The sequence below is a fragment of the Pezoporus occidentalis genome, unplaced genomic scaffold (genome assembly GCF_034315485.1).
Source record: "Pezoporus occidentalis ecotype Australia unplaced genomic scaffold, CSIRO_AGI_Poc_V1 ctg25, whole genome shotgun sequence".
Lineage (NCBI taxonomy): Eukaryota > Metazoa > Chordata > Aves > Psittaciformes > Psittacidae > Pezoporus > Pezoporus occidentalis.
In genome coordinates this window covers 5194439-5222143 of record NW_026914394.1, presented here as the reverse complement: position 1 = coordinate 5222143, position 27705 = coordinate 5194439, and the positions used below count along the sequence as shown (strand labels likewise).

General features: G+C 41.1%; 1 protein-coding gene across 7 annotated transcripts in view; it reads left to right on the top strand.

Annotated features, from left to right (window-relative positions):
* Positions 1 to 27705, top strand: part of GLIS1 (GLIS family zinc finger 1) — a 197502-nt gene that overhangs the window by 86296 nt on the left and 83501 nt on the right. For all 7 annotated transcript variants that reach the window (XM_062623075.1, XM_062623074.1, XM_062623072.1 and 4 more), the window contains 2 exons: positions 4522 to 4720; positions 10959 to 12060. In XM_062623075.1, the coding sequence (XP_062479059.1) occupies positions 4522 to 4720; positions 10959 to 12060 (1301 nt within the window). The remainder of the gene's footprint in view (positions 1 to 4521; positions 4721 to 10958; positions 12061 to 27705) is intronic.

Genomic DNA, 27705 nt, shown 5'->3' with positions numbered 1-27705 from the left:
TGAAGCGTTTTGAAGATTCAGTGTTTTGAAAGCATTCAGTTCATTTGTTAAAGCGTTCAAGCAGGCAGCCTAATGCTGTGCATCTCTCCTGATGCTCTTAAATTGCTGACTGTATAGGAGCTGTGTCAGTCACTCCAGCCATACAGTAATGGAGATTATTCAGCTCTAGTTATGTGGAATGGGTTGCTGAGTACGGGTTCAGTCTCTTCCCTACAGTACATGGCTTTGCTGCATTGGCACCTTTTGAGTTAATCATTCTCTCTCAGTGGAGGGCTCTGATGGCCTCTTGTAGCGTGGCTGATTTTCACTTGTTTGAGACAATCTGGTACTGTTTGGTCTTTCACTCTCACGTGACTCATCCAGCTGCCAGTAACAGCGTTCCATTTCTCAGTGTTGTCGTGGTAGATTTTGGACATCACATCCAAACAAAACCAAGAATGGCAAATTAATTTTTTTTTTAATAAAATGAAGTAATTAAAGAGAAGAAACAGTAAGAAGAAAAAAAAAAAGTCAAATGACCTAGTTTGGTCTTCGCCACAAACCCCAAAATGCTCTGGGGATATCGAAGTATGTTAGGCAAATACTTCAAATCTATCTCTATTTCGAACATGAGTCATTTCAATTCTGCATCATTTCAGTTATTTGTTCATTGGCCTTAATGAGGTAAACTCCAAAGCACTGCAACATGTGTTTATTGTTGAATAATTGCCCTTCTGGGAAGTTCTTGCTGTTACCTTCTTAGCCTTAATAGCTAATTTTATCAGCGAGAGTGAAGCCGTCCTGGATGGTAAACAAGATGTTCTCCAGGGATGAAAGAGAGCTGCTGCCCTTTAGTAGGGTTGTTTTAAATGCTGATCTCATTGTTACACAGACAGGTTTCCCTTTGTGTGAGGGAGATGTTCTGTTTTCCTCTGGGAGAATTCACCCCTAGCAAGACACATAGGGCTGACTCTGCAGATCCTGACCAGTGTGAGGTGTGTAGCCTCACTGCAGTCAATGGGACCAATACTCACATGTCTTAATCTGGCATAAATCAAGAAAAGTCTCCCCCAAAGTCAGTTGCCCCAGAATAAAAGAAGCAAGATATCCAAAACTTAACCAACGTGATTACTCATACGGAAGGAATTGCCTCATTGCAGCCTTTGCACACTACTGTATCAACTCTTCCGTTCCCTCCACGAACACTTAAATGTAAAGGTATAAATCAAAACTGCAGGACAGAAAAAGAGAAAGACAAAAGTTACCTTGATGGATTCTGCTTCCAAGCGATCCTTCTGGAAACCACTCTGCTTTTATTAGATTTACTCTCTGTAAATTAGGATTAGTTTTTTATATGGATTTATGAAATAGCTATGGTTGTACTGAAAGCAGGGTGAACCCTCTGGTATAAGGCAGGGAGCATGTGCTCTTTTCATCTGTTATTGGTGAGTTACAGTATGTAAGTTAAAGGCCCCTTGATGCCAGTGAAAGAAGAGCTCAAGTTCCAGACATGGAAAATGCTTAAATCTTGTGTATGCCAGCCAGTGATATTAATATTCTATAAACCAGCTAGTTTTCAAAAGGCCAGATTCTGTTCTCAGTTACACTGGTGTAAACCAGACTATTCTCCTTCTCTTCAGAGGCAACGAATTTGCTTTCACGTGTGCTTGAACGTGGACTCTGGTTGTCTGTGTTCAGAGGCAACCTCTCGATTCTTACTTTACTTGCTGTGGGGCTGGTGCTGTTCCTTGCCTGTCATTGTTCCAACTCCCATGTGGTGGGCACATTTCAGAGGGCTCTGAGGCAAGTGTGACTTCGCTCAAGGCACTATTGTGCGAGAAACTTCTAGTCTTGTTAATAACTCTGTAAGGTGCTTTGTGAAGGCAAATGTACAGTGGATTGGCTGAAAGACATAGTTTCAGAGATACAGCATGAGTGTTCTGTTCCTTTGCAGGGGGAAAATGTATTCTCTGATTTGACAGCTGTAAGAGAAGATAATAAGTTTTGACAGCACAGGGATAATGTTCATGTTATTCTAGGAAATCTCCATCCTCACATAAATAGGTATTGGTGTGTGCTACAGTTGGTGTTGCTGAACTTTGGTGGAGGCTTCAAGTTTCACTGTTTGGATAATATGATAAAATTGATAAAATGAATATCTAGAAAGCTCTAATGAATTTCAGACTTGTATTTTTTGGGGGAATGAATTTGAGAAAGAAAGTGTTTTTATTACAAATCCAGTATAAGTCTTAAACATTTAAAAAGAATCTGTAGTATTTTGGAGGGAAGATACATCTTGAATATATTCCACTGCCGGTGGAAAGGGAGAGGAACTGTGAACTGGGTATTTTCAATATGACTGATCTACCAACTTCTGTTAGTGTATGCACTTTAAAAGTGTATAGAACTTATTTCACCAGTGTTCAACACTGTATTTAGATACCCTTTAAATGCTTCATTTATTTACCCATATTAACAGCCAGGAGCCTGATTATACAGTCTTGTAAAGGTAGATATCAGCCTTGAAGTGAGTTAAATTATGATGGGATGAAGCCAAAATAGGAATGGGATAAAGCCTGATGGAGCTGTGGACTCCAGAGGATATCATGATAACTTGTGTCATGATTACAACCGGGGCAGTGCTAATTGTCACAAACATCCCCTTAGGAGCTGAAAGGCATCCAGAGTGATCTTCTGAAATGCTTTGGTCCGAAGTGGCTGCCCTGTGCAGGCTAGAGGATGCTCCATGTCTGTACAGTTTCTTCATGTCTTTAGTCATTCAGAACGATCACACAGTATCGGTGAATTCAGGCCTCTGAATATACTCCTGAAATAATTAGAACATATGTATTGATTACCAGGACAAAGGCTAACAGCCCATTTTGTATAGTTAAATACAAACTCGTGTATTATTCCTAAAAATCTTAACATGAGCTTTTTGTCCATATAAAATGATGCTGGCCAACACTTCCTGAGGGTTGCCTTGCCATAGTGATGGAGCTGGGCGGGAAAATCCCAGTATTGTTTTTTTTTTTCCAATTTTAAGTATTCTCACTTCTTAAAAAAAATAGAAATCAGATAAAGAAATGGTCAACAAATGTAATGTATCAGCCAAAGGCTGAAAATGTTTCACTGCAAACAGGGAACTCTGTTCTGGAAATGTCACAATAATGCCTCATGAAACTTGTAATTTGGGTGTCACATGTACCCTCTCTTTTCTGTGGGTCTGGATGCTTGCCTGCACTGCATCTTCATCTGCCATAGGGCTTTCCTATCACAATGGTGCTGCGGAGCATGATGGGGAGTCTGTGGAGCCCAGCCAGTGGAGGAGAATGGACTTTTGTGCTGTGATCCCTTTCACAAATTCTCCAGTTACCAGAGACTTTTTTTGCCTTCCCCAGTCACCTGTTTCTTCTCATTTATACTCACCAAAAACCTGAACGTGATTCTCATCTCTTTCAAAGCATTCATTGACTGTCATTATAGAGGACCACAGCAACCCAGGCTCTCCCACTTGCCTTTGCTATAAGATTAAAATCATTTAGGTTGGAAAAGACCAAGTCCAGAAGCATTAGCGGCTGCCCATAAGAGAAAAAGGGGGTTCATGTATGTTAAGGGCTGTGTTGAAGATGTGGTATTTTAAAAGCACAATTCATATACAGTGGTGAAAATGATGGGAAATGGCTATTGTGACTTTTAGCTAGCCTCTGAAGGCTACATTTCTTACAACTGCTTTAATATATGCTTATCTATGAGTATTTGACTGGGTCACTAGAGGTAAAGAACCCAACTAATATGGTTTAGGTTAAATGGAATTGCTGGTGTTTGACCCATGCGATCTAAACTCTCAGTTTCTGCTTTGTCCTCTCTTTTTAGCTAGATTGCCATTTGTGGTTCTAGATGTATTTCTGAAGAGTATTGCTATAGCTCTACTCTGTTTTACCAACTCTGTTAAAATGTAATATTCACCAGGGACAAATATGTTATTATTATTATTAGCATTAACATTGATAATAATAGCTTGCTTGGAAAATACAGTTAAATGTATACATTGAAACTAAATGAATTACAGTTTTTCACACTGTTGACCTGACAGTAAAGTAGAAACATGCCCATCTAAAGTCATAATGATAATTGTCTGCAAAGAAAAACTTGACTTACGTCACTGTTTTCAGAGGGTGCCTCTCCCTGAAAATAAAGGGAGTCTGAAACATCGCTCTTCAAAATCTAACACAGGCAAGACTCCACCATAAAAATAAACAGAAGGAAATGAAGCTATCAGGCTAAGGGGTTTTTGAGTTACATTATGAAGTGTAAAATAGCCACAAAACTTAAAATGAGAAATAAACAACCATACTTGAGAGATCCACATTCCTTTGCAATTCATTTTTGCTTCCTTGTGAAACCTTTCATTTCCACTGCCGTGTCATTTACAAGAATTTTGCAAGGAGATCCGAACCGAGCATGCAAAGCAGTAGTCAGGGTGGAGGGTTCTCAGTCAAAGCCTTATGATTATTAATTTCTTTTGGGGTTTTTTGACAGTGAACGGTGGCTACAATCATTGTAACTTGATCTCCGAGAAGAAGAACATGATGGACATGGAGATGACAAGTAGCTCGGTACCTGTCTGCAGACAAGGTCTATTCATCCACACAGGGAACTCTCTGATGCGAGACCACCCACTGTCCTGTGAGAGACTGCTTCATGTTGGTCAGCTGAACTTGACACACTCCGATATAAGGTACCACCGCAAGTTTTATTGGTTGATATACTTTTGCTCTTCTGGAGTGCTTCTGTGTTGGAACTATTTCTCAATACCCTCCACGGGTGCTGCATTTGGAGGGGTATTTTTGGCTTTTGCTTCAATTTGAAAGTACTTTGAATGCTTCTTTAACCACACTGCTCATCTGCAGGTTTGCACTGCAGGGACATGCACGTGTGCACAGAAAGTGTCCAAGGCGGTGCCAGGAGGAGTCACTGTATGTGCAGCTGCAGCCCCTTGAATTGAAGATTAAACACAGCTGCTCTCTGGGGGCTCTTCCAGCATGCTCAAAAGTCAACGAGAGTTCTGCTAGGGGCTTAAGCAGGGTCAGACTTGCCTCCTCTGTACCTCCACCCCGATGCCATGTTTCTAAATTGCAGCCTGGAAGGCAGGGATGATACTTACTCCCAAACCAATGTCTCCCATATGACAATTTGGCATGTCACCATCAAACCTACAGGAAGCCAATGCCACTACAGCGTTTCCTTTAATGAAGTATTTTCAATGTTCCCATACAGCCACATCCTTGGTATTTGCTTTTAAGGCCGTAATGTGAAAATTTGGTCTCTGGTTTTGATATACACACTGTAGCTGGATATGCTATGAACAGAATCTCTATTTAAACATTTGCTATAAATTAATTATATGAAAACACAGAACGCCATTATTTTTTTGTTGTTGTTACAAATTTAACTTTACCAGATTTTAAACAAGTACCCTAAACAGACATCCATTGTGAATAGAAGCCTGCTACAAATTAAAATCTGTCCATCTATTTTAATTGCACTGCTTTTTGGCAGGCAATATAATACGGAATAATCCTGACCTTTTTGAAGAGCTGTAGAAAAGAAAAACCTCAGTAAAGTTGCAGCCTTTATCTTAGATACTTGGAATAATTGGCACTCTGTGCATGGAACTATCAAGCCCAAATTTCCATAGTCATAGCAAGAGGAAACATGGCCTACAGCTTAGTCTTGGACTGTTTCTGATTTTATTATACATATTTATGTCTTGTTTTCCCTTTTCCATTTACTGGTGGGGTAAGAACATCTGTGTTTTCAGTAGGAGGAGGCACAGGAATATGGCAAGCAAGTGGAAAGAGCTGTTTGTTTGTTTGTTTGAAAAGGACAAATAATATCCATGCCACATAACAAAAATACCCTGCAGTTGCTACAAGGATTTGTAGATGCCTTTGCATCTGGATGTAAGTCTGCTCCCTCTTAGCTTCTTTCTGGCTCACTGTGGGACTAGCAGTTACCAACCTTCTTTTATTCTATCAGTTTATGAAACAAAGATAATTAGGGCAGGAGCAAACAAAAAGGATGAAGAGAATACTCTGCTTAGATCTTTATGAACCTTTTTGTAAAATCTATAATGAAGAAATGACAGATAGCTGCATACCAGGCATCGCAGTACCCACCTCAGAAATATGAACCTATTCCAGCTCCCATTTGCAAGAGGATTCCCAGAACGACATAAAGGATTGTCTGCTGCATAACATGAGAAACTAGCAGGTGACAGGCCTGATTCCCTCCCCTTTGCTTTGTAGCATCATCTAAAGCCTTGAGGCTCTGTTGTTTCTAAGCAACAGTTTGAAAATGTTTGGAGGTGATCTTGGAGGACCTTCTGTTCCTTTATGGGTTATTTGTGTGTCCCACTAGTCATGCTCTGCTTGTCTGTCCACCTCACTAATACTGCTTTTGTCTGCATGGGGTTTGCAAGGTAAAGCTAATGCCCAGCTTTGGTCTATGGAACTCATAGACACAGTGTCTAATTTCATCATTATACTACTCATGAGACACCGAGCCAAAACCTTGTCTCTTGTGAGAGAGGACGGACAGCAGTTGGGATGATTTCTGTTCATGGTGTTTGTGATGCTAAAGGTTCTTGACAAGCAAGTAACAGAAAACATGGTCTTTCCCTGAAGATCTGAAAACAGGAGAGCATAACTGAGGTGGGGGTGAATGCCCATCAGGTTCCAGTGAAGTCAGTGGGTGCTCTGTGCCTCCCCAGATTTCAGTAGAAAATAGAAGAGAGAAATAGGGCTGGAATAGAGAGAGATATTGGAGCACACAGAAGTCAGGGCAAGCTCTGGTTGTTCTGTCCAACTCTAGTAACCAGCACAGAAATAAAGGAAGATGCAAATTCAAATGATCTCTCTGGGTTGATCTTTGAACCACTCTGCGTTTCTAGGGTATGGAACACCCAAGGAAAACCCAACAAACCAGAGAGCACCTCCCCTAGCAATCAAAAATCTCCCTTAGGATTTGGGGTTATGATTGGCTTTGTCCTTCCTTCCCTCAGTGAGCTGAAATTTGTTATCCCCTTCAGCTTCTTCCTCAATCACATTCTCTCAGTAACTGTATTCTAGGGATGACTGCCTTAATCCAAGAATCACAATCCGCCTTCTTCCCAGCCCCTTTTTCCCACTCAGTTAATAGCTTTTAAGTTGTGCAACATAATTGCTGCGACATGCTATCTGTGTGTGGGACTGGAAAAGTCCTCATACCTTCCTCACCACAACTGGAGTCAGCACACAGCTCATGTTGGCCTTTTGTCAAATAATCCATTATCAGTCACGGCAAGCCCGCCACTATGTGCTCACTGCTCGGCATCTAAAACTGGGGAGACATCAGAGCAGTCAGATAGTGTTGCAGAGGGATGCGCAGCAGAACAATCCGCTCCAGCTTCTTAAACCTGTCAGTTATCACTGATTGCACATTTACAGTGGCAGTTGAAGGCATGCATGTTTTGTAAATAATATGGAGATTTCAGATACAGTCGTCTTTTCCTCTGAGGGCAGTTGGGAACTGCAGTACTTCTGGCATGGTGCTACTGGCCTCGTGCTCTGGCTCCAATTACCACATAAGGGAGTCTCTTTGGAAACACTGCTGTAGTATCCTCTGAGAGGCTGCTGTTACTCTTCAAAAGCCTCACACTCAGCTTTCATGTGCTTAAGCAGCAGTTGTGTTGCCTCAGATTGTCCATCTCTGGTACGTGGATGCTCCCTATGAAGAGGGGTGTGTTCTCCTGCTGACTCCACTCCTTTCCAGGGCTGCTCGTTTGGAAGCTTCCCAGAGCTGCTCATGCTGCGTGTCCACACAGTGCTCTTTACACTCTCCTGCACTCATTTGTCCCTTTTGCTCTCCTCTTGGCTGTTTGTTTCATATGCATTTATATCTGGCTACTGTCCAGAGATTGTGAAATCCATACAGCCGGCACTGCCTGTGTGTACCAGGCCCGGAATCTGATCCCTGGCTCCAGCAGCAAGATGCCATTACAAGAGCAAATAGCCAGTGGGTAGAAGAGGAGTCGCCCAGTGAGTTGGATGCCAGATGGTTTGTTTCTCTCTCACATCAGTTTTATTTCCGTGCCCCTTCTCCCCTCACCCTGCCCAGGACTGGGAGATTCAAGCAGGGCTTTCCCTGGATCAGTGAGGGCAAAATTCTGCCATGAACACCGGGAGTTTGTATTAACTGTATTACCTTGACATTAAGTACCCCAACACTCAAGCACTGGGACAGTGAAAGAAGGCCAGATTCTGTCAGCAGTGTTAACTAACATAGGATATATAATATATCTACATGTAGAGGACCACAGAGAAAACTGCAGCTCCCAGGAGGGGCTTGCTTCTGATCTGCAGAAGCAGCCTGTGCTTATCATTATGTAGGCAGAATATGGGTAAGACATGGCTGTGGCAGTGGGAAGCGTGAATTCAGCAGCTTCCTCTCATTTGCTCTATTCCAGCTTGTCTTTCGATTCAAAACTCCCCTTTCATGTGTCTCACATTCTGCACTGCAACATCAGAGCAATATAGTCCTGAGTCCGAGTAAGATCTTGTGCTGGATGGAAATGCAGATCAATGTTCCTGGGACTTTGGGGAATGTAATATTCCTCAGGACAAGGATGTTTGCATCCATCCTGCAGGTTCTCTGCGCAGACTTCAGCTTGAACTCCTCACATGGACTTCTGGCAAGATAGGAGCTTTACATAAAGCCTAATAATATGACACCAATTATCACAGGCTGAAATGTAAAGCGTGGGTTAGCTTTATATGATGGAAGAAATGTGTTGTGTTTACTTTAGCCTGAGGCTTTGGGGCTGCTAAAATATGATACAAACTGAATTATTTCACAGAGTTCTTGTACAGAAGAAATTAAGTAGTAGGAAATAGTGTGGTGTGCTGTAAAACCTTTCTCAGAATAGGTTTAAAGCAGCACACTTTACACTGGGGGTTGGAACTGGATGATCTTTAGGTCCTTTCCAACCGTAACTATTCTATGATTCTACACAGCAATGAAGCTACAAGCAAGCAGGGCAGGGTTTCCCAAACATGTGCAAGAAAAGGTTTTTATGTATGCTTATGGCCCATATTTTAGAGACACATGGTTCTGTAAATGTTAAAAAATAATGTATGAATATGTATGGGGTTTGTTTTCTTTTTTTTTAATTTGCCATCTGCAGAACCAGGTGCTTTAAGTTTACCCTGAGACCAAAATTAAAGGGAGGAATTGCAACTAATGGTTTATGGAAGCCTCTCTTTAAATTTCTGGTGGCAAATGCAAGATCTGATTGCTCTATAGCAATGGGTGGTGGGGAATTTCACTTCTTTCATACCCTCAAAGGGTTATATCAAGCCCTACTGGCTGAGAACTGGTGGGGTTTAGTGGATCCACTATCACTAGTGGATGCAGCATTACCAGTTGTGTGCCTCACAGATGTAATTTTTTGACAACCTTAATTTCATGAGAAGGAAGTCTTTTTAAACCTTGCTGTTATTGTTTCATTCTTCCTAATCCATGGTTCTTTGAGAGCTATCACGGAGGAAGTGTTAGAAGTTGTCCCAGTTTCCCATCTTAATGTTAGTGGTGTAACAATGGAAATAATAGTGATAAAGTCATCAAAGTTGTAAAATAAATGCAGTTTCTTCGGCAGCTTTGCAGTTTAATGTATGTGTATATCCAAAATACCTTACGCATACGCGTTTCATGCTTTAAAATGTGTCAGATTTATCTCAGCTGTGGTGTCACACACAATTTGCCCAATAACCAGGTTTTCTTCAGCTTTCGTGGTGCTAGCATCAAGCATAAAATTCATTTAAGTGGAACATGTCGGTGTAAGAGCCATGGAGCACCTCTCTGGAGGGTTTATTAGTTCAGGTACAGCTTTCCTGCACACAAATGCACTGTTTCCTCTTCTCGGTCTGGCACATCGCTGCATGATGAAGCCATAGGTTAAACCTTCCCGTGCTTTAGGGATACGTAAGGAACACCTTCTGGTCCTCGATAAAAACACACAGTTTTGTCACCCCCAGTAAATGTCTATAGCTGAGATAAAATGTTTTATTTTAAGGCATAAGCCAGTTGCTAACTGTTTGAAAGAAAAATGTTAGGAGGAAACGTTTCCTTTCTGCAATGTCTATGTGGTATTCCCCAAGGTTCTCCTTCCTGAGTGATTGGATTCAGCACACATCCAAAAAGATTAAAAATCCCTTCTGAAGAACTATTTTCTTTTGATTTGTAGTCACATATAGACTTTAATATGAAAAATAGAAATGGGAATACACAGACTACCAGTTTAAATCTACAGGTTGTGAACTTTCCTTAGTTATGGTTTGTAGACCTCTTAGGAAGCAAAAGTATTTGCTTGATCTCTCAGCTACTCCAGACCACTGGTTGAAAATGAGCTATTCTTTATACATATTCCTTTTTTCCTTGCTGATCTTGCTCCTTTTTTCATTTAGTGAAGGAAAGCATCTCTCTGAGATGTAAGCAAAGCTCAGCTTGCTTTTCTTGATTCTTGTGAACAAGAATGCCAGGGCATTTCCCCAGTGTGCTCTGAGGAAAATGCTGATATTTGAATAATTCAAAAATGCCCAAAGCTCTGAAACTTCGTTCTCAGCTATTGTTTTGCCCAGTCTATTATGCATTGAAAACCTAGATTGTGATTGATGAACTGCCTGTAGCAGTGGAGGGGAGATTGTCTGTTCTGTGCGTAACCCAGTGTGTAAAATTAATCCTGTGTAAAACGATGCTGCCTTTACAAGGGTTGTAGAGGAAACATTGCAGATGTTTTGGGTGTAATTGCTGCATCAAACTGGCAACATTCAACAGAGAGCAAGTGCTTCTATTCTGCAGGGTTTAACAAGTGTTGTGTCTCATAGAAAAATCATAAAGCCTGTAGTAGTTAGTGATACTTAATGAAAACTGTATTACAGGTCACCCAGGTTTCAAGACTCAGTTGATTCTGCTGCTCCATGCCTGAATGGAAGTCACCCAGCTCAGCACATTAAACAAGAATGCCCGAGTGATTATAAGGTTCTGTCTGAGGCTTCCACACATAGGAGGATTACGGAGGGGATGGAGCTAAGAGCCTCTGGTAGTCTGCATCCTGAAATAGACCTAATGAATAATAGCTTTACAAATTCACTTTCATCCTACTTGTTTAATAATGAACATAGCTCCTCCCTGGGTCCTTTGTCACTTGGCACCCCTCAGCACTCAGCCAGGCTACAAACAAGCAACCTGAAGAAGAGATGCATCTCTGTTGTGCCGTCTTCATCTGAAGGAATTGATATTACAGCTATCATCCGCACATCACAGACGTCACTGGTCACCTGTGTGAATGGACTGCGAACTAATTCAGCTGGCATTTCCTCTCAGCCTGTGGAGATCAGTCATCACAGTGCTCAGAAATCCTCTCGACCCCAGTCTTGCTCTCAGCCTGGAAACCCTTGCAGTATTCCCTCCCCTCCAGCATGTCTTGTACCTATTTCTGCTGAATGTGACAGAGGTGACTGTGAGCAGATACAAATGCAGCAAGTCGAGGAGAATGGAAGCCTCAGCCTCCTGATGAACGGTACTAGCGTCCCTCATCAAAACACCTTGCACGGCGCCCAGAAGGTGAGTTTCTTAAAACAAGAACCAGCTGATGATTATTCCTCCGCTGCTGATCTTTTTCGACATCACCAGGGGCTGCCTCCTCCTTACCATCTACACCAGCAGCTAAGCCAGGCTCAAGGGACACTGCCTCACTTACACGCCTCTATGTCTCCAAAGTCCCTGCAGCCCAGCGATGGGGACGAACAGGAGCTCAGCAATGGCAAACAGGTCTGTCAGTGGATTGACTGCAGTGCCACTTACGACCAACAAGATGAACTGGTCAGACACATAGAAAAGACTCACATTGACCAGCGGAAAGGAGAGGACTTCACTTGCTTTTGGGCAGGCTGTGTCCGCCGCTATAAACCCTTCAATGCTCGATACAAACTGCTGATTCATATGAGGGTTCATTCTGGAGAAAAACCAAACAAGTGCATGGTAAGCCTGGAATATATTTGTTTGAATAGAAACATACTGCTCTGCTCTCTTTCTTGCTCTCTCTTCAGTCTTATTCCAATGTAATCGTTGTGTTTTCCTGTAACTTTGTTTGCAGCAGGCTAAAGGGGAATTGGAGAAAACCATAATCTAGAAGGAAATGTCTGAGTAAGAAATACTGTAGTTCTTGGAAGGGGGATTCAGTTTCCTTATAGGAGAGCTTAACTTTCAATACAGTGCTTTATTTTTTAAATATTCATTAAAGCATTAATAAAGTGATGATCAAAGCACACAGCAGTCACTTAATGTAAAACAAAGTCACTGAGCCTCGGGTGACATTTTTAATCAAGAAACATAAAACACATCTAATGAAATTCTTCTCATTCCTTCAGCTGAACAATAACCCATAGACTTGTGAGTGCTGGAGTTTCAAATGGTACTTTAGAAAAGAAAAAGAAACTTGTTAAAGGATTTTAAACAGTTAAAGAATAAAAGAATATCTTTAATTACATTTTCAAAGGTTTTTTAGGGGCTTTTTTCATTTGCAAACCAGAGCTTTAAAAATAAGTAAAAACCATTGTTCTCTTCTGATCAAGAAGATGTAAACAACATCAGTGTTCCAAAAAGAGGATCTTGGGAATAACACCATCTCTGCATCTGCCCACCATGATGACAATATGGCCAAACTAAAATAAAAGTTAATGACTTCCATTAAGCTTTCCACATGTTTGAAACAACAATGATATAAGACCCTGACTGAAACCGATGAAGCAAAACAAGTTTGACATAAGCTTCCAAATTGGGCCATGAAATTTGGCAAGTCTTGTTTGTAACACCAACACGTGTGCATGAGCACACACACACACACACAGACGTACAGACAAAGGGAATGGTTATAGCAGCAGGTTGTGGTTCTCGATAGATGGACTTTTTGACTATATATCTATTTTATTGTTTTGATCAGAGAAGGATATAATGGAAAATGTTTGTAAGGCAAGGCAGATTTTTCCATGACAAGCTGGAGTGTTCTATGGAGGAATAGGAAAGAATGTCTATATAAAAATCTTGGGGTTTTTTGTCATTTGTTCAAGAAAAAGCTTGCTGGCCTGCAATGGTTATGGAAGGGAGAAGGAAGAAGATGACAGTATTCAGAATGTGTTACAGAGAATAATTTTCTCGGGAAGTGGTCTTCCTTGTGATCTTCTTACTTCCACTGGATAAATGAAAAATGCTAACTTAATGCCTGCGCTGTTCAGTGGGTATTCCCTAAAGTAAGGCTGCAAACATTGCAGATAGAGAACGCAATCAAGTTGTCCAAGATAAAATGGAATTACTGTAAGACTTACCTGTTTCTTTTTCCTTTGAGAGAAAGGAACTGACTTGCTCGTTTCCAGAAGTAGCTCAATCACAATTTGTCAACGTACAAAGGAATTTAACTTCCTATTTAAATCTTTTATTTGGTCAGAAATCATCAAAGGATAATGCAAGTTACTTCCTGCCTTCCAAACAAAAGTATAGGTAAGCAAGCCGTGAAAGCACACTTATGGATTCTATTTTAGCCTATTTGTTGTTTTTAGTGTTTTTATCATCTGGAATGAGATCAGGCTTCTTCCCACTTATATCTCATAGTTTTAAAAAGAAATACTTAAACCATGAAACCCTGATTAGCTTTACTACAATGCTGAAAGATTCAGTAGATTCCATGGGTGAAGGAACTTTTGTCTTTTTCTGCAAAATGGATATTTGACGGGTATTACAATAGCAGGTTTCTAATGTTACATTCCCATTCCTACAGGAAACTGGATAAACCAGTGATGTTAAATCATGTAATGTCTTAGCAAATGCTAAAAGTTTCCTACTTTCAGTTATTTTCAGCTGCACTAAAGAACTGGCTTTTGATAACATCTCAAGGTTTAACATTGTGAATAGGTTGGAATAACCTTTGCATCTGATATTGCAGACAGCCTTCATGGCACATATCTTACAGCCTTGGCATGTAAGTACATAAAGATCTGTTTTATTTGAGCAGATATTGCAGTTGTTCCCATACATGGAATGCCTCAATCAGAACTAGGAACTTTACATTGCACAACTTGCAGTTAACTCCTCTATTCCCAGAATAAGCCTTTCACTGTCAGTAGAGGTATCCGTGTATTAAATGTTACAACCTGGAATCTTGTGTGGAGTAAAGCTGGATCACAAGTGACCACATGAGAAACATGTCGCCTTTGCAGATTTAGTTTTCTACTCTGGAAAGACCTTGATCTAACAGGGGCAAGATCCAAAGCTGCAACAGGGCTCCGTGAAGTTATTAATATCAAGTGGGGATTATTTGCCCAGCAAATTCCATTCCACTCTAAACCAGGGTTGCTGTGCAGTGTTTCATTGTGTAGTGATGTCATGTCATTTTAAATGATGGCTTTTCTTTTGATGTGGTAATAATTGTGCTGTTATTCCTGCAAATTATGAAGGCGATTCATTCTCTGTCTATAGAGGTCTGAGATTTTGTTTCGTTTTTGCTGTAGCTCTGTTAAAGTAACTTTACATCTCTTGGTATTTGTAGTGGAGATTTTCTTTCGCTGTTCACAATTACCCATTGTACTTTCTTTTTAAGCCCTTAGTTTTGTTCCTCTCTGTAAGATTACTGCCTGACTAGGTATTGAACTGCTCAGAAGCTAACAGTGAGCAGCACCCCACCCTTGTACATACAAGTGCTTTTCCATGTAAAATTATTAATTTCTTATGACAGGCTTTGCTACTATGTACTGTAATAGACAAAGGAATTTTGGAATTCAAGCTACTTGAGAACAGGAAATACAAGAGACATTTTGATTGAAAAGTAAATGGTTCACTAAAACTGCAGTTAATCCTTTTATTATCTTTCCAACAGCAGTTTCCACAATACTTTCATGAGGTAAGCTTCCTCCACTCCAACTGTAACACTCTCATCATTACAGCTGGTTTAAATTTAGCTAGCCTGCTTCTTTCTGTACGACAGACACTCGACAAGCAAAACAGTATCTGGTGGAGAGAACTACTGATGTTTTGGGTCCATATTCTGCTCACTGTGTTGTGTTGCCAAAGCCGGTGCTATGAGTATTCTGGTTTCATCCTCTCTTAAATATTCTAATTGAGCAGTGACTTCTCGTCATTGTGTCTCTCAGTTTGGTTTTTCCTTGGGCTCTGCAAGTAGTCTAAAGGAAACTGCCTAATCTCTTTGCAATATCCTGTTATGTTTCATACTTAACTCATGTTATTTTAGTTTTATTAAATTTGAGGTTCATCTGCATTATAATCAAAAATATATCCAACAAAAATAATGATGCAATGCCTGTAAGACTTAACTTCTGAAGATTAATTTCATGCTTTTTTAGATTTGATGTCCCAGACAACTGGAATTTTGATTGTCTGAGACAGCAAAAATTAGCAAGCTTAAATGGTTTTTAATATATAAAAAAAGAAAGTTGTTTCTCATAGCTGCATCTTCTAGTGTCTTTCAGTTCTTCCAATACTTCGGTGGGTAGAACCCTGCTGATCTCCAGATATTACATCCTCAGTTTAAGCCTCTGCTTGCAAATGTAAATATAGAGCTGCTCCTTTAGTTGACTAGAATTGTTTGATTTGGACAAATCCATACTTGGCTTATTAGTTTACCCTCTTGCACTCTTGTGGCTTCATAAAGAGTAGAAAATTAAGTTCCCATCACTGCATGTGTATGTGCTCAGGGAACTTACATTGCAGGCCTCCACAGAGATGATCAAGGTAGATATCTTTATCCTATGTGATTTCCACAATATACAATTTGTGTTTATAGAAATTGGGTAGCATAATGCATGTGATACCCATGAAAGGAGCCGGACAGTGCTAATAGTTTATGTTAATGTCTTTAGTTCATGTATTTCAAAGAAATAAATGCTTCTTGAGTATGTTCTGGACCTGTCTGTCACATCATGTCCTTGCCTAGATAGTTAAGACTTTAAAGCAGAATCGTCTTTTCTTGCATACATGCAACATATTCACTTTGGGAATAGCCTTGATGCAATGATTTGATTGCTGTATTGCACACAGTGAAATTCAGCACCTCTGCTGTTTGTAGTCAGTTCTTTTGAATCCCTAAGGGTGAGACACTGTAGGTCCTGCATTAAACATGGGGAAATTGAGACATAGAGAAGATAAGTAACTTGCCTAAAGGCAGCTTTATGCAATTCTAGCATTTCAGTGCAGATCTTGTGTTCAAATCAGTACATCACACAAACGGACCATTTGCAATTTACCTATGAAACAGATTTTTGTACAGATTATGCAAAAGGTAGCAGCCTGGCTAAGCTTCCTGTTATTTTTACTGTACACCTATGACACAGGTGATTTGCCATGTTATAAACCTGTAAAAAAATTCATCAGAAGGCTTGGCTATATTTGTAATGCTTATTACAATTACAGGAGAAAGGGGCCTATAGAGCAGATCAGTAGTATTGCTTTTGCTACTAAGGAAACCAATGTGGAATCTTTGTTCTCAGTCGATAGCAAGTATTATGCTGTCTGCGGTCAGTGGGGAGCATGAGTTTAGCAATGCATGGTGAGTAATGAGATCTCTACAGGCTACATCTACAGATGAGTCTAAGGACAATCCTGCATCTGCAGGGAAAATAGGTCTGCATGCACCAGCTTATATGCTTTTGAATTACTTCACCTAAACAATAAGTTTCCATGCCTGACTCGAGGGAATGTTGTGGAAGTCTGGAAAGTATTTTCAGCTTTTGGGGTGGAGGGTGTCATGCACTGGTGCCAAAGGAGTGCTTTAAAAACCCAGTAATAATATTAGGCTCACTTTCTTTCCTTTGAAGTTAAGTAGGAAACATCCATGCTATCAAAGCTGCCTCACCAGAGATCTCTCTTTTTATTAGGTCTCTGATGGCGTTTCCCGATACTGTCAAGGAATTGCAGCATTAAAACCACTTTGAGTAGAGAAGTAGACAGCAGTTCAGTGGTTTTGTGAAAATACAGTGTTTGTTTGTTTACAAAAACCACTACAGATTAATGAGAGTACAGGGTTTAAGCATGCACTGGAGGGCAGGCTGGCAAATGGCTTTAAGCTTGGCACTGTCAGCTCATGCCCAATGGCTGCTGGTGAATTTGAACTCTTGCCTGTCCACAGGAGAGCTCCACACCAGCAGATCCTGCAGAGCAAAAGCTGTAGAAATTACTGGGCCCAGATTCAACTGTGGGTGGTATTGTCCCATGTTTCAGTGCAGCAGGACAGATGCAAACCTGAAGTTCTTATTGCAGATGGGAAGTTCCGTACAATGGTGCTGCACAATGGTATGGTGGCATTAGGGGCTCGAGATCTTCCTACTTGAGCTAAGCAGCAGAGGGAGTAGCTGCCAGGGTTTCCCCTGAGGGATTATCAGCTTCCCAATGTGGTCCTGGGATTGTTGACCTTCAGATCATGCCGTGAGGTGCACCTGCTTTATCAAGTTGATAGAAAAAGCCGTAGGATGCTGAGCTAGGTGGACTTCTGCTCTGACCAAGCAGGGCTGGCTGCCCATTTTATTATTCTCCAGCAGTTTGTTATGGGTTGGGTCTGGCTTCTCTCAGGTTTTTGTTTGCATAAATCGGAATAAATACAAATGTAGTAACTTGTGACTGTCACTGCCAGCACCCAGAATGGTTCTCAAATTCAGTTGTGTGCCTTAAAAATATTATACAGGACATTGAAGCAATCTGATAAATGCAATACGGTAGCATAGCATGGAACTTCCATGGAGGGGGCTTTCAAATACATACTTTTCTATCCTACAAGAGCATTTAATTCCACAAGGTCTTGTTTTATTTTGTTTGGCTTGATAAATTAGTAAGTAATTTGGGACCTGCTTAAAACATAATTATCCTGAAGTTTTCCTGGCATATTTATACAGAGCTGCTCACTGTGTGTAGATACTGCTGTTCGTTCAGTCTTTGAAGTAAGAAACAGAGTGGGATAATAACAGCAGGGTGAATACTCTCCCTATGAAACTCGCTGTCACAGGATATAATGTAATTAAGTACCGCTATTATGGCTCTCAGTGTTGGATAATTTCCACTAATAACAGTACCTACTGAAGGTAAGGTGATAGCACTAAGCAGATAGTGCTTTAGTGAACAGGTAGCCTTGTGACACAAGGGTGGATATTCATTTCTATGTCCCCCATCAGTAAGTTTACCAGGTGTTCCATGCCATTCTTCTCTAACCAGTTGTAGGATCAGTGTAAAGCAGGTTTAAGAGTAAAACCACTGGTGAATGTGGGTCACCCTCAACTTGGAAAACAGGGAACAGGACTGGAGGAGTTTGTTACTGTGGACATTTTATAACCTGTGTACTATCTCAGAAATAACGAAATGTTTCTGTATTTTAATCCATAGAATCATAGAATAATAGAATAGTTAGGGCTGGAAAGGACCTTAAGATCATCCAGTTCCAACCCCCCTGCCATGGGCAGGGACACCTCACACTAAACCATGTCACCCAAGGCCTCGTCCAACCTGGTCTTGAACACTGCCAGGGATGGAGCATTCACAACCTCCCTGGGCAACCCATTCCAGTGCCTCAACACCCTAACAGGAAAGGATTTCCTCCTTATATCCAATCTAAACTTCCCCTGTTTAAGTTTGAGCCCGTTACCCCATGTCCTATCATTCCATTTCAGAACGAAAAAGTGTTAAACAAAGATGGTGTTTTTTTGGTGTTTAAAAGCTTTCCACACTTGGTTTATTCAGTGTTTTTGTTTTGTTAGCACAGTCCCCCAAACAATTACATTTCAGTTCATCCTGGACTGATTTCTCTTCATTCTCCAGTGTTTTGATTTGGCTACTGAAATACATATTTTTAACCACAATTCCAATTGTGACATGGTTTTAGTAGAAGGAAAACGATCCCCTCTCCTACACAGCAGCAGATACTCGTCAGAATCCTAAACACTGAGCTTTTGAAAATCCTTGGCCATGCTGCCATCGTCAAAGAACATCTTCAAGGAAGGAAACATTCTTCTATTAGAAATGGGTCTCCACAGTGACTGTACCGCTTGGCACCATTGTGGCACACAGAAGAGGTAGTTGCATCAGAGCTCCTTCACGCTGAGCAAAGTCATTCATGTTCTTAGTCAAATAATGCAGGCTAAAGCATGCCCAGCTTAGCAAAGTGAGATTTATTAGTTGTGATCTGCAATGTCTGGCTGCCAGATAAATTTCTAGGCTTGTCTCCCAGGTAGTTTTGGAATATTTCAGCTAGGCCTCCCCTTTGCCCAGTTTGCACACAAAAAGGACATCTCGACACTATGGTTTTATCTTGATCCTCTCGTCCCACAAACCTCCGTAAGTAGTGATTCCTTCTCCTTTTAAGACACTCAGAATTATTTCCAGCTCTGCTGTGGCCTGGCTCTGGATGATACTCCACATGTAGATTTATTCAAACCCCAGTCTCAGCCCAGACCTATAAACCTCTCATGGGGCATCACTGTTTGAAGATACCTTGCAAGCAGCCTCTTAACTCCCAATTCATTCCAGCTGCACCACAAGATCACTTTCTTTGCCATGCAGATCAATGAATTCTATCAAATGATCACAGCTGAAGATGCAAAAAGGGAAAGGCTTTGCAGCCTCTAAGCCCTGGGTTTGCAATAACTCGTAAAGATTTCTGTAGCTCACCATTTCCCATGTAGCAAAAGTGTGACAAGATTTCTTTCTCACTATGCATCCTGTCTGGGAGTGAATCCTTCATCAGTTTCACTACATGAATCTGCGCAGCAGCAAGGATGAAGTGATACACCCTCAACTAGTCAGATGCCTTCTCCATTATACTCATAAGAATTGTGAACTATGTGCTTCCTGTAGGAATGTCTTAATGCACCTCAAGAATACCTCAAAGATGTGTCCAGCAGTTTGGTCTTAACACTAGAGCTTTGCAGGGTCCAGCATCATTTTGGCACGGTGGGTTGTCTGCAGAAGATCTCGGAAAGAAGGCTGCAGGGAGTGATTTGAAGGCAGTCTGTGAATATCTAATATTGAGGAGCAATAAGAGAAGACGTTTTTTTCTTCCTGCAATTTAATTTTAGAATATATTGTATCTGAATATTATTAATCTTGTCATATAGAAGGTGGAGACCTTGAAAGCTCTAAAATTTTAAACAAAGTACTTGCAATTGTGTTCTTGAGGTTAAGTGTTTGGCTTTATTTTATTTCTCTCTATGTGTTCTGTGGGGCTTATTAAAAATGGCATGGAATTGTTGTGAACTCTCTGTGATTTAGCAGTGCTTAACCTCGAGAAGGAAAAGCAGTTTGAATCACCTGGCAGAAGGCTTGGGCAAATTAAAAAGCAGTAAAATTAAATATTGTTTAAAAGCCGTGCCAACGATCTGCTCATTAATGTTTCTTATTAGGCCAATACATTTTAATACTCTGTATTAGCGAAACATATGTCATTTAATAAAAATGTTAATCTGCATTTGCAGGCAGCACAGAGGCTGTAGAGTCGAGTCTCAGGGGAGAAAGAGGAATTTAGTGCATATTAAAAACTTTATGCAGTCATTTATGCAGTTGGAGCTCAGTTCTCAATGCGATGCATTTGTTTGTTACTCCAGGGCAAACCAGCAACCCTCGGCATTAACAATCAGATGAGGAATGAAAAGCCATCCTTGCACAGTGCAGGGTGTTTATGTCGGCTTGGGCTTCACAATGGGCCAGATTCTGAAGTCTTCACTCACTTGTTTAGCAAGTAGCCCAGTGGGCCTAGTAAAAAAATAATGTGCTATTTAAACCAAATATATCAAAACTTGACCTTCTGGCATCTGGTGACTCACATTAAGCAAGATTTTCAAGATACCCTGTGTTTGGAGAGCTTGGTTTTGGAGGTGCCTTGCTCTAGTAGGGCATCTCTGAAACTGAGCTCCTCTTTCTCTCAAACCAGACAGCGTGATACTAGGTCACTGAAACTTCATGAGCACTTGTGGAAATTTTGGCCTCACATCTCCATTTCGTCACAAATACAATGAATTAAATCCCTTTCTCTCACCCTTAGAGTGAGGGTGAATGATCACAGTGAGGTGGTGAAGCTGATAACTTCACACCCGTAACCCTGTTTTGCGTCTCTGATGGTTCCTTCTGCTGAGATCTCAAAGCTTTCAAGCTTCTATCTGCCTACAGCATTTTTTTGTGTGGTAAAAACTCTCATGCCCGAGTTCCAGATACAGTTGAATTAAGGCAAATTGCTCTGCTACTTAGGGTACTGAGCACACTGGTGTAATTGTAAAGAAACCCTGAATCTACACCAAGGTACCCAGAATGGCTCAGCCTCAAAGTGCCCAAAGTCACACACTGAGTGCCTGGCAGAGAAGGCAAGAAAAAGACTTTCTTCTTCCCACTTCTGCCACCTATTTCTTAATGCTGGTGTGAGACCTTTGCTGACTAGAAAGTCCCTTCTACTTCAGACCATTATTCATGTGAGGAAGGGTACGTGAGACAACGATTTTATTCAGCTCTATAATGACTTTCAAAGAGAATGTTGCCATTATAGAGTATTCAGCATCCTGTATTCTGTCTCAAGGACACCTGTATTTTCTGTATTTGGGTAACTCAAAGGGGCTTTATTTCAAATAGCATTTCTATCACAGACATTTGTCATTGCCTGACTTTTCTATTTACGTCCCTGGGCTTACTGTGGAATGAGGGAACAATAGGAGTTTTATTTCAAAGTCTGCTTTTGTTATCTATAGCAGTGTCTTCCCTCTATCTCCTTCTCTTATTGTTGTGTACAGATAGCATATGTGTGAAGAGATCCTACACTCAGGTACCGTGTAGCTGAAGTGTTAAATAATTGATCTTGATCTGTCTTTTGAAACTGCATCCAAGGCATTTAAAAGTGGGAAATGGAAAAAGCATGTTCTCATAATCCAGCTCAGTAAAGTTTGCACAACTGCTCTTTGTTTCATCATGCCTACAATAAATCTTTCATTTTTGCCAATTGAGAATGCCTACTAAATCTGCAAATGATTACTTCCCTGAATTGTGTTGGGATTCTTGCAATACATTTTTCTTACATGGGTAATGATAAAATAAGAGTCCATCAAAAATACTTTATTGCCTGGCAGAGAGCCTTTTATGAAATGGTTTTGATTCAAGGAGATTCTTCCAAGTGTTTTAGAACTGTTGCTTACAACTTTCCTTTAACCCTTGCATGGAAGACTGCCAGGCCCTGGGAATGCCAGAAGTAACGTTAGTCACTCAGCGGCTGGTCGAAGGCAGAACCTGGGTATCAGTTTAACCTGCAGCCCTTGGACTCAGACTGAGAGCATGCTGCTTCAACATGTACTTGTAAAGGGTATTGTGTTACTATTAGATTAGAAAGCTGATGAATGTCAGACTGGTGGGAACCTTGTAAAACTAATCTGCTGTGTCCATGCTGATATGATTTCACTCTGTTTCAGGGAGAGAATGAGGAAGATGGAGTATTACAAAAAGGCAAACACAAGGCAAAAGTGGTAGGGCCATCTGGGTCATTGAGCTCAGCCTCTGCGATCCCAGGTATCATGTCACCTTACAGTAATCTCTTCAGTACATCCAAAGGCACAGAACACATTTATAGTGTGCCTTTCAGAAAGATGTATCATCAACACTATGACTTGTAAGTCAGGATCTTTCAAAGTTGTAAAACAAATCCTGCCTTTTTTTCCCCCCGATTTCAAAATGGGTCTAACTGTGCTTTGCAGGACCAGCTGTAGGAATTGCTTTGCTTTTCCTTATAAAGAGATACAGCCTTAACCCAGTTCCATGTAGACAAGCACACTGTCTCCATGTAAAACAAGGCCCAGGGGGCTACTCCTGGAATGGCACAGGTCCTGGTGCCTGAAAGCACATTCTAATACTGCAGGAGAAGGGATCTGGCAATGGGCATACCTTGTGATGCTTGCACCCACAGAAAACCAGCAGTAGACCTGACTCAGAGGGGTGTGCTCTCAACAAAACCACATCTAATGCTTGACATGTTGCCCACTTGCCTCCATGTAATAAATTGTCTCCTCGGACAAGACATGGGGAGAGTAGAAAAAAGTAGATTATGTGAAGATATTTAAAAGTCATTAACAGTTATTCACAGACTTTTATCTTCTTGCATACCCTCAGACACAGTCATGTTCTTAATCTCATGGTTGTGGTGATCTCAGAACTCACTGTTTACAATGCTTTGGTCTAACTAACCATTTTTAGCTTGTCCTTTCTCTTCAAGGCCTAAGAGTGAAAAGATGACAACAGACACACAGAAATCAGACATAAGCATCAGATGCAGAGAGCACACCAAGTTCTCAGTGTCAGCTACTTAATAGCATGCTTTACCCTTAGGATTGGCAAATCTCCTGCTGTATATATCTTACTTCTGGGCTGAAATGATTTGCCAAAGTTAGCTCAGGTGATTGCTGACCATTTTTGTTCACATTTGGAAAGGAATCAAGCAGAAATACTGCCAGGTGTGAAGAGGTTTTGCTGAATTTAGAAGGAGAGGTATTGGAGGTACACAGTGAGCACCACAGGAAAGGCCAGGTGAGGAATTCTGTATCATCTATCCTCAGGTGGATATTGAAAAGCAGCAAATTTAGAACCTTTTAAAGGTAAAGTCTTCTTAACACTGAGCAAAGTTAGAAGGGATCAGAGTGGAAGGAACCTTCTGAAGCATGGGTGTTCTTAACTGTGGTCTGTGACATCCCTAACATTCATCAGTACCTCTCAGGCAACTTGTAGTCATTAGACTGACAGCACATTTAAAACATGAATATTTGTAGCTGCATTACTTCATTTCTAGTGCTGTAAAAATACCGTTCACATAATGGGGTAATGGCCTGCAAGTTCTCATGATTTCAAGTGTTTTGGTGTTACAGGAGTTTTGTTCCCTTATGGCAAGCATCCATTTCTCCTTTTAGCATCTTTGGCACTTGCCTAAAGGATGGGGAATAAAAAACGATTAAAGGGACACAGAGACAGTCTTTTAAGGAAAGATTAAAGGAATTAAATGAGGGCTGGGGTGGAGAGAACAAGGAAAAGGAGGGATTGTTTAGAAGAGAATAGAGAATAAGTAGGGGAGACCAGGCAGAATCAGCAAAGGAAAATTTAATCTGTCAGTAAAAGTTTCCTAAAAATGAGATGTATTTAGAGTAAACTATTTTCATAGTGGAAATAGAAGATGCCAAACTGTGTGAATAATGTAAGCTGGACTGTCCGAATAACTGGAAAATATGTTGTAGAGAATGGTTTTACATCTAAACTGGTTTACTCCTCATTTCTGCTGTTCTGTGAAAACTGACAGTACCGTTAGGCACAAGAGGAGGAACTGGAGTACAGTTTACGCCTACAGGTATCTGCACTCTCAAGATGTTGTTTGTATACTTGCTGTGAGGTAGGTGGGGATAGTCACCATGCAGAGAGATGATGCTCAGCATCGCTGGAAGTGTGGCCCCACTGTCCTCCCCGCCAAGGCTCTTGGACCATTTCACAGACAGATGCTTGCTTTGCACACTGGCATGTGTGAAATCAGGGATGATTGGTTAGAGCAGTCAGTTTGCCAAGAAAGATACCTTTTGTTTTGCTTTGCCCTTACCACATTTGACCTTTATAGAACAAAAAGTTTCTCCTCACCGTGGACGAAAGCTTCACTATTGATTCCATTGAATGTTAATATGCCACATGGACCATTGTGCCAGAAATGGCTGTGCCATGACATCTGGATATTTTATTTCTGCTGTGAAATGGGGCAGTTAAAGAGTGTTGAGCACTGAAGTTTCACCTGCAGATTCCTGGTCCAACTTCCTCAAAATTCAAGCGGTGGAACTGAAGTTTTGGATCAGGTTGTTTGGTGGGCATTGATCAATGTCTCAAAGCCCCAGGACTGGTCTGTGTGTGGCTGGGGAAGGGTGCAGGGCAGAGCTGCACTGGGGATGGGGGAGCTGCACAGATTTAGGATCACAACTGGATGATGCTAAGCAAAACCTGGGGAGAGGGAAAGAAGCCAGCTCCTTTCTAGACATCTCCTCTACTAAGTCTGTACCTGAGCTTATGTTTGTCAAGTTTTTTGCATCTTTTGAGCATTACAGACATGGCAGAAAGGGAGGTAATGAAAAGCATGTTAATGCTGCCTTCCTGTTTTACATTTGGCAAGGACTGAGATTCCTTGCAAAGGCGTTTGCTGATCAGGAAGGACAGAGCACACCAGCTCTTTATTTGCTCTTAGCATCTGCACCAGCCGTTTTGAAAGAGCTGCTCCCTTTAGCAGGTGAAAGCACCCCCTTAAGAGTTAGCCTAATGGTTGTAGGTGGACAACAGAGGACCATCTTTCTGTAACACCATGGTGCAAACATAGGAGGCAGATTAAGCTTGTTTTTAATATTTGGCTTGTTAAGATTTAGGCTCTGATAAGTGTAAAATGGTTTCAGGAAAATCTGTGTTGGACCACATCTCTGAGTGGCAAGAGAAAGAAATGGGTATTATCCCAGATACTTTCAATTTCGATTGTTTATAGCAACGCTGACAGAAACTAACGCTGTACGCAAAACTGGGTTTGAAACTGCCCTTTTTTCAGAGTTAATGACCCGCAGACTAATGGAAATTTGCCAGGTTTTACCAGCTAGGAGCTGGCCTGATTTTGCTGGGAAAGAAAAGTGCAAGGCAAAGAAACCTTCTGGATTTTCCAAAGTCCACGGTGATTGTCCTCTCTCATTATACAGCCTGCGCTTTTTCTGTGTCGTGTTTCTCTGTTTCAACCGCTTGTTATCATTTTTTCCCTTGAGCCCTTCAGTGTGGTTTACAGGCAGCAGTGATCACCAGTATGCATTTGTGTTGGACTTGTCTCTCATTAGAAAGTAATGCAGAATACAGGAAAGAAAAAGAAATGACTAAATGCTCATTAAATAAGATGTCAGATCTTGGGATGATTCAGGTGGGAAGGAAGGGACCTCAGGGGGTTATCTAGGCCAGTCTCTAGCTCAAGCTGTTACTTCAGTATTTATGACTGGTCTTTTTTAAGCACTCCTGAAACTCATCTAAAATGCTGAATCTTGTTCTAGATCTGCATTCATTGAAGCTATGGATGTTTACCAATGACAGCAGGGTTCAACTTAGAATCATAGAATAGTTAGGCTTGGAAAGGACCTTAAGATCATCAAGTTCCAACCCCCAAACAGACCTGTACTTAGCAGAGATGCTTGTATCCCAGGATACCATACCCTGATCCCCCAGGAGTTCCCTTTGACAACTGCATTTAGATCCACTTCCGTGAAGAACCAAACCCATTCCAGCCAGTGTAAAAGGACTTCTACCAAACCACAGCTTTGAGGATCCCTGCTCAGCTCCTTTAGCTCCAGCCAGCAGAGCGCAGTCATATGCACTTTATGTCACGCTACTTCATTTACTGCACTTGGGTCTTTCCAAGGCATTACCTAGGGACTTCTCACGTGATGGGCATGGCTGGTTTGGCTCCCATAATTAACCTGGGAAAGGCAGGCTCTGTACCTGAGTGCATTGCTTTGTAAAATCAACAAAGAGAGGGAGTGAGCCGTTTATACTAATTAGATATATAAAAACATAATCCCTAAAGGCAAGACTATATAACATGCAAGTATGGAATCATTAATGTCATTCATGATAATTTGATTTACCTCCATGGCTTCCAGACAGTACATGGCTCCTAGCCTTGTGAATTGGGGTGCATTAAGAATTGCATGGCAGCCTTAACATTTTCAGAAGGAAAGTTCTTAGGTCTTGCGATGATAAAGGCTCTTTAGCTGCAAAATTTCTTTACATGTTGCTTCAGTTCACACTAAACAAATTGACTCCGGAGTTTTCAGTCACGGTTTGCAAGAGACAAACTGCAAGTATCTAATTGTAGCCTAAACAAAAGCATATTTTCCTTTAAAACTATGGCAGCATATCATTGTAAATCTGTGGTGCTTTGCCCAGGAACCATGTCAAGCTAAAAACCCAACTGTGTGCAAAATAGCTACCTTAGATACAACAAAATATCAGATCTTGCATGTTAAATTGAGCGCCTTTGATTGCAGTGTTGCACTGAAAATGTTGTCATTGTTTCAAGGCTGTCCCTCCATGCAGTCAAAGACACCAGTGTGTGCTTAAGGAAATGGTAAATATAGAATACTGGCAAATGTTGCTTAAATACATTTATTAGTAAACAGCCGTAGCTGGACTGTCTAATTTCCAGGACTGATTGCAGCCAATTTTAACTGAGATTATGAAAGATGAAGAACAGAGAAGCCTTTAAATCCTGATTCCCAGTTCTCTACATCATTTATCAGCGTACAGTGCCTTTATTCATGTCCTGAGTCTGGTTCTGATAAATGTTGATAAATGCTTCATAATGTTATTATAGACATTATAGACACATCATTTAGCTATCAAGTTGTTTGGCTTATTTGAGGGGAAGAGAGGGTGATGGGAAGTGCTGAGAGCAAAGGGACTGATTATTCTGGTAACTATGTAGAACTGTTTGCTGGTGAGAAGGCAGCTCTCTGCTCCTGGATGTGCTGGAGCAGCCATGAGGTGGCCATTGCAGCTCCCAGGTGGGACTGCAGCCAAGGCTGCTCTCCCACCCTCCCATCTGCACTTTGCTTTGGCCTGTCTGTT